Here is an 11,498-nt window from a genome sequence, read left to right as displayed (position 1 = left end):
AGGTTAAAACTAACCTGAGGCTCCCAACATGTGGCAGGTTAAAACAAACTGTAATTGTAAAATGTAATTGGCCGCCGACTCCCATCTGAAAAGATGTTGTTCCAGTGACCCCCCAGAAGCAAAGATATGAGTTAAAATGTTTGCGGTGAAAGAATTGCACACATTTTCATGACTTTCCCCTGTGTCCAGAGTTCTGCCCTGTGTGGTGTACTTCTGTTGTGATCATTTCAGTCAGGACAAACTCATGAATGGATAGAATATATATTAATTTAATAATTAAATGACCAATATATTTATTATGGTTCGGCGATGAATTGCATCTGCTAATAGGTACTCTGATAAAGTGCACTCCGAATCCCCTGTACCGTATACCTAAACGCACAACAGGTGGTAGCTGGGGTGGTTGAGGGTGAGCAGCAGAAAGCGGAGCAGTGTCAGTGTGAGCAGTCAGCAGGGATGAGCAGTGCAAACCTCCCAGTTTAAATAGCCAGTCTGAAGATGAAATTAGTGTGTGATTTGGTGATAATGAGATGATGTAGATAAGAACGTGATGCTGATGCGGCCCAATCCCAAAACAGGATTCACGATTATCTGCCTATCGGGCCGCAACTCGAACGGGGCTGAGTCGGCTCAAGCGAACTCCACAACATTCGACACGGCAACTCGCACACTTTAGCTGGCTCGGTGGTGTCTCTCGTTGGCTTGAGACGGCGCCCCTCCATCGCGGTCTAAAACTATAAGGCGAAAGTCCCTCTCTTCGTGGAGCAGCGTCGTAAACTGTGCTCCTGGGTTTCCTGCGAGTTCTTTGAGGTGAGTTTCTGCATAGGGTCCAACACACACCCGGGATCCTGACAATTATTTTATATATATATATATATATATATATATATATACACATTTTTTTTTAACGATATTCTGCTAACCCTTGTATGCATTGCACAGCACCTGCTTTATGATGGCAAACAAAGTATTGAAGTTGGAAGTGATGCGATCGTTGTGAGCTTGTAGATCTGCTTTTTTGGGGGTGGAGGGTTAGGGAGAACCGCCATCGTATACAGTAGGAGTTCGATTCCCGCTGGGGACGCTATGGGCGCTGGGGCCTCCTCAGCGTCATCAGTGCCCATACCCGAGGCGGGGTTGGCGAAAGGGCCTTTCTGTGTGGAGTTTGCATGTTCTCCCCGTGTCCCCTAGGGTAGATACCCTCACAAAAACATGCAGTAATCCTGGTCTCTAAACGACCTCCCCCTGGCCAGCCGGGGCGCCTGATAGAGGGGAAAGGAACTGGTTGGAATAACGTGTTCCTTCCATGCGCCATATGTCCAACCAGGGAAACTCTCCCCTGTCAGGTGAAAAGAAGCAGCTTGGACTCCTCATGCACAGGAGGAAGCATGAGGACAGTCCGCTGCCCCCCCAGGTTGGCAGAGGAAGTGTAGCGCCCAGGATTACATTAGACCAGTAAGACGCGCAAACGCGGGAAGCGAACGCAGCTGAGACCCTGCAGATCATGTCTGTCTGTCTGTCTGTCTGTGTGTCTGTCCCGCTGTTACTGTATATGTGGACCTGGCCCCTTTTGTGCCCATATATGAAGCTGAGTGGACCTGGCCCCTTTTGTGCCCATATATGAAGCTGAGTGGACCTGGCCCCTTTTGTGCCCATATATGGAGCTGAGTGATTGCTGATGCAACACACTCCATATTTGGATAGCGGGACAGACAGACAGACACACAGACAGACATGATCTGCTAGGTCTCATAGTAAGTGCTCACTGCGTTCGCAATAATTGACACTGGGTGAAACAAAACAAAACAAAATCGTGGGATAAAAATGATAATAGAATTAATACAGTAGGAGTATGAATGAAGCATCGCCTCTGCATGCCGTCCCTAAGGTTCAAGGTGTTTATTGTCACACACAGTTTGCAGCAAGCGTGGAGTTCTTGTCCCCGGCATGCATGTAGCATCTACACTGCTCCCATTCCATCCGTGGACGGGTCTCGACAGCCATGCCAGCAGGCCCAGTTCCAGTGCATGTATTAGCCTGGCTACACTGAATAATTCTCATCCTGACACATCGTCCCCCCTAGCTCCCACCACCCCAAAGCTCTGTCCTCTGCTTTCTGTCTCTTCCATGTGTCTCTCCAGTGTGTGGCATGTCTTCAGGCTCGCTGGCGTCTTTGTCTCCCCACCCCTGTCCCCCCGTCCCCCGTCCCCCATCCCTCGGGGGGCATACAGAATAGCCCGCGGTCAGAGTCTTAACTCAAAACGAGACCCGGCCATGGCCCGCATACACCGCCGACCTTCCCTGTCACTCCCGTCCGCCTCCACCGGACATGCTGAGGTGGTTTGGGTGGTGTGGCGTGGAAGGGGTGGGTGTGTGTGTGTGTGTGTGTGTGTGGGGGGGGGGGGTACGGGGGGTCTTGGTGCCACAAGCCAAAAGACCCCTGGCTCAATAAGAGCGAGGTTCTTAAACAACTCTAATTAATTGGTCCTTTTGTGCAGGAACGGGGCGGTCACAGTGATTACGGCGGCGGGAAGGAAGGTGAAGAGGCTGCAGACCGCTGGCTTCCGCCAAGGGCCAGACACCCTCAGTGACCCCGATGACCTCCCGTCATTGCTGCTTTATCGGACCAAACAACCATGCGTACGCGCGTGTGTGTGTTGACCTATGCCTGCGCCGTGTGTGCGCGCGTGCGTGTTTGCATGCGTGCACGTGAGGTGCGAAATGAAATGGACGGAAAACAACAGAGTGGAACAACACCAGAGCTCCCCTCGGTGGCACATTGTGGAGCTGCATGCAGAAAAAAGGGCCTAGTCACTGAGCCTGTGTGTGTGTGTGTGTGTGTGTGTGTGTGTGTGTGTGTGTGTGTGTGTGTGTGTGTGTGTGTGTGTGTGTGACGTGCGTGCGTGCGTGCGTGCGTGCGTGCGTGCGTGCGTGCGTTATAGCAGCAGCCAGCTGGCTCGAGCGGTGCAGGGCAGAGCCAAACCGAGGGGACCAGGTCCAACGTGAGGCCTGCATTTCAGAGATCATAGTAACACAGGAGCAGTACGCATTATCTGCCAGTCACACACACACACACACACACACACACACACACACACACACACACACACACACACACACACACACTCACACACACACACACACACACACACACACACACAGTACAAAGATATCAGTACAAGGGGCCCTCGCCACAGAGTCTGTCAAGTGGGTCAGCATGAAAGAGACAGACCCAATTACCGCAAATACACACATATAAAGTACGGTGCATTTCAAGGGCCCGGGCGGGAGTGCCTCAGCCACATCGTGATTAGTACGGCCATTCTGAACATGCACACCCAGCCCTTGTTCGAACACAGACAGTGGAGCTGCAGCTGTGCCAAAAATAAAATAAAAAACACCAACATCAGATTGGTGTTTCCCTGCAGATCGGCCGAGCTCTGTTGGGATTAAGTCAAGAGGGGATAGTCTTTTTTTCCTGTGGTTTGGGTGAGAAGAAAGAAGGGCATAATAAACCAGAGAGTCCCCTGCACTCTCCTATAGGTGAAAGAAAGGGAAATTATAGTCTTTTTCTCTCCAAAAATCAGGAGATGGATTTACACTATAGCAGAGATTGATACTACCAGAAAATAGATGGTGTTTTCATTCATGTTCTGTGAGTGTATGCATATAGAAGTCTGGATTCACAGAGGCTGTTGTGGATAGATAGCTGGTGGTGACATTTAGAAAAAAACAATAAGAGTGACTATTTAGAAAAACAGAAGGCACACACACACACACACACACACACGCACGCACGCACGCACGCACGCACGCACGCACGCACACACAGTTAGCAACGTTGCCATATTGTTGGATTGTTTAGTGACAGACTGCACCTTTACCTGTTTTGTTCAACTCAATTCAGTGAAATAATACAGAAAACATTGAGCATTTCAAAGGTCATAATCAACATGTCGGCATATAATCTTATAATGCAGGACCTGGACCGCGGTCTCAAACACAATGAATACGTATTTAACATGAGGTTAAGTCATAAAAATATAAAAATCTATATGCAACCTTATGAGCCAAACAGGGCTGAACTCATTCAATGATGTATGAATAATGCCTTACAGGCTGGAAATATGCACATTTAAAAATATGATATTTGATTAGGTCTGTACAATATTTTTTTGTTGGAGACACCAACAAGGAAAACCATACTATTGACCATCTGAACACTAGAATGGTGGGCTCAGCTCACCGTGTGTGTTCATGTAGCAACAGTGCCCCCTCCTGACCAAAATGGAGTAGTTAGTCTTGCAAGACTTCACATCCTCCACCCTCTAATGGTCAAACAATTTCCCTGAAACATCAAAGAGGAGGCAATCTAAAATTGTGCAAAATCAGTCTTTATTATTTTTCTTTTGTTTTTATTTTCATTACAGCCTTTCATCATTGTCATAACCATCATTATCGTAATCACCATCATCATCATCATCATCATCATAATCATTGTCTTTGAAAACAACACCAGCGAAAGAGAGGGGGGAGAGAGAAAGACAGAGTGAGGGTCTAGAAGAGAACCTCAGTCTCTTTACACAGAAACTGGCATCAGCCATCACCACCACCCTTCAACATGACATCAAGGGAGCGAAAGCTTCAAAAGCCGTTTCTTCCCTCTCTTTCTATACGGCCTCTCTACAACGAATTCAACTGTACATGTGCACCTCTCTCTCTCTCTCTCTCTCTGTGTAGGCAATACATTTCAACAGTCTCCATCCAACGTCCTTATTTACAATTCACCGTCTCCATGTTCATTCATTCGGTACGTACTGTGTAACTATGTCTCCAGCTCAGACATAGCGCACGTGGTGGGTATTCAGTAACACGTTAATCCACCCCCCCCCCCCCCCCCCCTCCATGACTCAGAAATCCTTCGTTCCGCCCGTGTCTGTCACGAGTCTAAGAAGGGCGGCGTGGTGTGCAACTCCTCCGGGTTAGGCAAACGCTGAATAAGTGCAATGTCTTGTATAATGTTGAGAAAAATACAAACCCACACGTACGTATACGTACATACATACAGTACATTACATAACTAAGTGATCAACAAGGTTAATCTATAATACAAGGTTGCCATTCCCCATGGGTTATAATAAACCGTAGAGATGCACAATTAATGCACTTTAATAAAATAAAATAAAAATCCAACTTGGGGTGGGCTTGGCGCTGGGGTGGTGTGAGTACCCCTGGACGTGGACAGGAAACGCACACAGTGAAATCCTCAGGGTTTATTTAGCTCTGAGAGTGTTAACATTTAAATGAATCCAGACACAAATTGGAAGAGTTTTGTTCCAAATTGAGCAAGACCACCATTTAAAACAAAAGGTGACATACTCAAACTCTCAAAAACGCTGGTTAAGCACAAAAATTAAACCTATTGTCTTTTTAAAGGAATCTCTGTAAGTCCTCAGGTGACAATTAAAATCCTAAGCTATTTGCAGGCTGAATTGTCTATATTGCAGAGGTATCGAGTGCTAAAATGCAGGTACTAGTGTGTATTTGCTAAAATGGATACGCACATTAACCACCTAAACCCCAGTATTCATATTCTGGGGAAGGGCGACGTGTTGTGAGCTTGTCGATCAGCTATTTGTCAGCAAAATCCTTCAAACACACTAGTATAGAGTCCTGAGGGACTTCAGTCAACCATAGGGTTTAAGTGGTTAACTTTGGAGTAGAACTCTTCAGGTTGCTGTTTCCAGTGTCTGCGGTGGTATCTTGCATCCTCACTCATCCACTCATGACCATTTCATTTTAGTGAGGTAAGGGCCAGTAACACGGCATCCCAGTCATGTAAAAAATGACTGATCCCATGTCTCTACTGATGAAAGATGGAAACCTTGTAGATCCAATTTCAGTGTTTCCCCCTCCATACACACACAAACAACATCTGAAATTGGTTTTGTTGGTTTCATACTTTCATTACTCACCGAAGAATTTAAAGATTTTGAAATTTGGTCATCAATCTAGAAACAAAGGACCTTTTCTTTTTTTTCCCTCCCCCCACAGTTCCTGAAACTGTAACAAGGTCAGAGATGCGAGGCCGGGTGCCAGAACAGCACTGGTATATATTCATTTGGAAAATGAAAAACCCTAATGTATGTGACAGATTATTTTTGGGATCAAGTTACGGAGGAGACCCATGGAGCCTCGGGGTGTTGAAATGTCAGGCCCTCCCACGCAGGCAGGAGCAACCTGCGGAGGGCCGAGGGGGAAATGGGAGAACAATGCATGTCCCACAGATAATCCTATCACAGACCGTAATCCATGTCATTAGTCAAAGAATATTAAATAAACGGATCACGGAGATGATGTCTTTGCAAACACAATGAGAGAACAAACTTCTATATGTATGTAAATCCATCACTTATTAGCCACAAAGGGATCTAATAACCATTTGGATTGCATTTGCATTTTTCCTTTTCCTTTTTTTTTTTGCTAGATATTCACAAAGAGAAATGATAAATAGAGATAAATAGTCCAAAGAATCCATAAAGCTGCAGCTGATAAAAGAACAGAATGAAAGGCTCCAAAAGACAAGGCTCCGAGAGGAAATGAGAGAGCTTTGTCTGAAAGGGTGTGTGTGTGTGTGTGTGTGTGTGTGTGTGTGTGTGTGTGTGTGAGTGTCTGTCTGTCTGTCTGTCTGTCTGTCTGTCTGTCTGTCTGTGTGTGTGGGGGGGGGCATGTTTGTGTATGTGTGTGTGAGTATACTGAAAAGTGCATACAGTAGGAGTGTGTGTGAGGATCCATGTATTCCCGTGTGTGTGTGTGTGTGTGTGTGTGTGTGTGTGTGCGTGCCGTGCGTGCATGCATAGGTGTGCATGCGCGTGCGTGCGTGCGTGCGTGCGTGCGTGCGTGCGTGTGTGTGTGTGTGTGTGTGTGTGTGTGTGTGTTCTATAGGCCTGTTCCAGCTACTGGTTGGTTTCCTCGAGCCTGAGGAGCATCTGAGCGGCTCATCTCTCTGATGACCAATGAGTGAGGAGTGAAGAAAAGCAACAAAGACCATGAGCACAGTCCATGTGCTCCGTCCGTCCGTCCGTCCGTCCGTCCGTCTTTCTGTCTGTCTGTCTGTCTGGGGGGGGGGGGGGCTGCCAGCGGGCCTCCATTAGCTGGAGTAGATCTGGGTCCCGATCACCCGCATGATCTCCTTCTGGACCTTGGGCTCCTGGGTGTTGATGTTAGCGTCTCCCACCTGGCCGTCCTCGTATCTGTGCCAAAGAGACAGAGGTCACGTTTCAAAGATGACACTTACAAGATAAGATTTGGTGCTGACCGCACAATCCATCATTGTGGACCCTATATATATATACATACATACACACACAGTATATATATATATATATATATATATATTGAAAACATACACTATAGAAAACATACACTACAAAACAAACAACAATAGGACATCTATGATACACAGCAAATACCCAAAATATCTCCAAAAGTAATACAATTTAAGCAACGTAAAAAAAGCTAATAATCCTACATAAAATAGAAATACACAAAATGTGCAAACATGTAGACCTACAAAGAGGCTAAACATCCAAGCCAGAGCCAGTGTTGGTGATCCTTTTGAAAGTAAATTAGCGAGGCCAATTGGAGTCTGGTCTGCAGGTCGGACCAAAGTACCCCCCTCAGATGCAGATGAAAGTACAATGCAACACAGCCAAGCATTTGATCTGAAGTTAAGGTTGCTCCTATCCTAACCAATTAAACATTACGTCCTAATGTATAATGTTCATAATTATGAAGTTATGAACACTGTACACAAGGACACATACATTTTTTAACCATTATACCCAAAATAGATTATTCACAGGGTTCACCAATGGGGTCTGTACTTTGATTGAATACTTTATTAACGGTTTGAAAAGAGAAAGCACAGGGAAGTACAGTTCAATACAAGGTTTGCTAAGAGGATTAAACCCAAGAAAGGCCTGTGGTGCTATGGTACCATGAGGTGCATATGACATCGGATGAGTGCTCCTGCTAGAGTCCTCAATGTATTCCTATAATGACCAGTGAGGAGATCCTGTACAAAAAAAAGTTCTTTGGTTGATTGTTTTGAGTAATTTTTTCACTGGAAAGAATTGCCTCTAAAATGCAACCCCGTTAGTTACTGTAATTTCCTCTTTTCTTGCAATAACATTGTCACCCATTTTTACTGTGAAGCCATCGTCTGCATTGCAGGTTTATTTTAGACCCAAAGAGAATGGATTCAGTTTTACCCAGGTGTAATGATAGTTTGTTATCAGCGAGCCAGGTGCAGATTTAACAGAGTTCAGAACTCTAGAAACTACACCAAATCCCTTCAGGGAAAGTACCTGAGCTATATCTTCAAGCTCACAATGCAACACATTGCATCACAACGTGACACATTGTTAGCTATTTCGTCTTACAGTTCACCTACAGTATTATAACAAGCAGAAATGGCACGCTAGGGTTCATGTGGTTAAAGTAGACACTACACTTGTCAGAGTATAACAGCTACTGCACCCAGGCTGTATCTTCACGCTATGGCAGGTCTTTGTACATTTGTTTTCTTCAGAATGGTGATGTTGGCTGATCTAACAGTCAATCCGACACTCCCGACCCACTGGTAAACAGTGCTCTAATCTAGCGCCACCCTTGGGCCAACATTTCCAAACTTTCAGAATGTACGGAATGAGAGGGATGTGTAGTGCTGACAGGAAGCTGGAGGTTTACTCACACAAAGAAGAAGCGCGTGCAGACGTGGTCAGACACTGGACACACCCAGATGTTACCGTGTTTCTGCAGGTCCTTAGATGTAATTACTGTTTCAGACAAGAGGAAGTTAAATTAGATACCACCATCTTTGAACTTGTGTAATTGTTTTCATTTAGCTTTATAATTGTAATTGTAAATAGTTTATTTAATATCAGCTATAAAAGAGTAAATGCACTAGCCTTAGTAGCCTATAATATATCTTTTAAAGTACTGTACATAATAATTACAACAAAGGCTTACAGAACAGATAAAATACTTTAACTAGCTAAGTCCTAGCCTCGGTATCCAAGCTTTTATTTCCGTTCGGAGGGGGCGCTCAGATCGATAAACCAATATGATCCAGGCATCCAGCGCATTGCTCCCGGCGGCACCTGCCCCTCTATACCAGAAATTACGGTGGCTGGGCCAGGCTAGCTAAGTCCAAACAGTAAAAGTGAGCTCCATCAGATTTGGACTTGACTAAAGCTGCCTACATACTACAAAATTACATTGTTCAGAACTTAAGCACTTGGTGTCCACATTCTGGGGGGAACATTCGCCAAAAAATAGCAGATCTACAAACTCCTAATACATCACGTTAGCGACACATTGTGAGCTTGCAGATCGACAATTTTTGCCAAAGACATAGGGGGCTCTATTTTCGCCCATGCTAAACCCCTTATTTTTACTATTTTGAATAGTTCAAATCTACATGTACTGTACATGACAATGTAGATCGGCTAGTTGAACTATTCAAAAATGATTTTCAAAATAGTAATAAAGGCAAAGAAGTTTAGGGATAAAGTGACAAAAATAGAGCCATTGGTGTGTAGATGGAAAAAGTGGCCAAACTCCGGGCAACTCTGACATGTTCTGATCGGCTGCACACAGTTTGGACAGTGTGACTGGTCGGAAGGTTGGAAGGAAGGTGGTGTTGATTTATTTAGCTTTGTTTCCACATTCGGCCCAAGGCTTCATTCTGCCAAGCAGAAAAAGTATTGGAAGAGACATTGGGGTGAGGAGGTTAGCACAAACGCCTCTATAATCCCCCCTCTGAGTGACCATGCATATATACAAGCTGCAATCAATGGCAAAAACCTCCGTTGCCTCCGTGACAAATTTCCCTCAGTGCATTGGAGGGAGATCGAGGTGTTGAAACCAGCGGTTCCAGTGCTGGCTGTATACTGGCGTTGAGGTGGTAAATTAATAGCAAGATCTACAAGCCAGTTGTGATTACTTTGATTACATCGTTCACTGTTGCACCCCTAGCTTACACCAGACGGCAAAATAAAACACTTTTGTCCTATCAGAAGTTCAGAACTTTTGAAAGCGAAAGTAGCCACCTTACTCCGTAGCCACCGTAAAACCCATTCTGGGCGGGGACCCCTTTTGGTGTTAGCATTATGTTATGCTTTAGCTATTGAAAAATAGTAGATCTACAAGCTCATAGCACGCCACCGAGTGGCCCGCTACGAGCTTGTAGGTCTGCTATTTTTGAACGACTGACATTGAAACATAGCTTTTTCAGAAAACTGTCAGGATGTAGAAGAGATTTTTAGAATCTGATCTCAGGTCAGAATGGGTTAACCCAGAAGGTACTTTTGAGCAATGCTAACCATTCCAACATGTGGCTTTGTGTGTACCGGTATGTCTATACCCTGTGACGTCATTTGGGTCTAATACATCATCATCATCATACTATACATACATCATGGAATAGATGCAAGTTGGAAATGCATGCCCCACCCAGATATTATGACCCTTTTATGCTCATATTTTATGTGTCCCGTTTATGCCCATATATGGAGTTATTTGTCAGGCATGCCCAAATATGGAGTCTATGCAGATGTCAGAATGATGTCAGAACAGGCAAGCTCCATATATGGACACTGGGCACAGTCGGCAGGGGCCCTGTCCAGAGCCCGGGCAGAGGCATTTTTGGCGCGGTTCTGGACAACCGTGGGTCCAACTGACTCGACACCTGGCACTGCACCCTGTGTGGTGGGGTGTAACGCGTGTGTCAAAATTTAAGTCGGTGGGGCGAACGGTTCTCGAGTTACATGGATTCCAGACATACAGACATACTAGACGTACAGAGACTTTGTGCATTTATAGTTAGATATGCCCAGAATAAGTTATCTTTTACTGCTTCACTGCTTTGTTTATATTTCCTTTGCAGCACATGTGGGTTTGTCTTTACAGAGGTAAAAGAGTCACAGGTAAAAGTTATTGTGTTTACTTACCTTCGCACAGAGCAATGCAGTTTAGATTCCGACTCTGGAGAAAGCGTGACTGTATTGGACGGCTCTGTTGAAATAGAGAGAGACAACAGCAGGCTCCTTCAAGCTTCTGCAGTGAGAGACAAACTGAGGTTTACTTAACCCGCCATGCAAAATATAAGCAAATATAAGCTTGCAATAATATCACTTTTTAAGTGGATTGAAGAAGTGAAAGCAATGACATCATAGCTTCTAGCACTCCGTTTCATAGAACAGTGGTTCTTAACCTATTCAGGCCCAAAATAATCTGGAGACCGCGCAAAATGATCATGGATATTTGAACTGGCGACCCCACAAAATAATCATATTATTATTTTAACTGGAGACCCCCCAAAATCATTATATTTGAACTGGGGATCCGACAAAATAATCATACTTGAACTGGGGACACCCCACTCAGACAAGCACATGGAATTGTATAGGAGTTGAGGCATTACATTTAGTTTG

At 45.0% G+C, this 11,498-nt stretch overlaps 1 protein-coding gene across 2 annotated transcripts in view; it reads right to left on the bottom strand.

Annotated features, from left to right (window-relative positions):
- Window positions 1-7,140: 7,140 nt before the first annotated feature.
- Window positions 7,141-11,498, bottom strand: part of LOC308319752 (protein mono-ADP-ribosyltransferase PARP6-like) — a gene marked incomplete at its 5' end in the record, with an annotated part of 33,992 nt that continues 29,634 nt past the window's right edge. For both annotated transcript variants that reach the window (XM_080769934.1, XM_080769933.1), the window contains 3 exons: window positions 7,141-7,253; window positions 8,756-8,840; window positions 11,016-11,079. In XM_080769934.1, the coding sequence (XP_080626060.1) occupies window positions 7,151-7,253; window positions 8,756-8,840; window positions 11,016-11,079 (252 nt within the window). In that variant the 3' untranslated portion in view covers window positions 7,141-7,150. The remainder of the gene's footprint in view (window positions 7,254-8,755; window positions 8,841-11,015; window positions 11,080-11,498) is intronic.

The sequence above is a fragment of the Protomyctophum bolini genome (assembly GCF_963924005.1).
Source record: "Protomyctophum bolini genome assembly, chromosome: 1".
In the NCBI taxonomy this organism is placed as follows: Eukaryota; Metazoa; Chordata; class Actinopteri; order Myctophiformes; family Myctophidae; genus Protomyctophum; species Protomyctophum bolini.
Note: the sequence above shows the minus strand (reverse complement) of the source record. Positions and strands in the feature narration are given on the sequence as shown.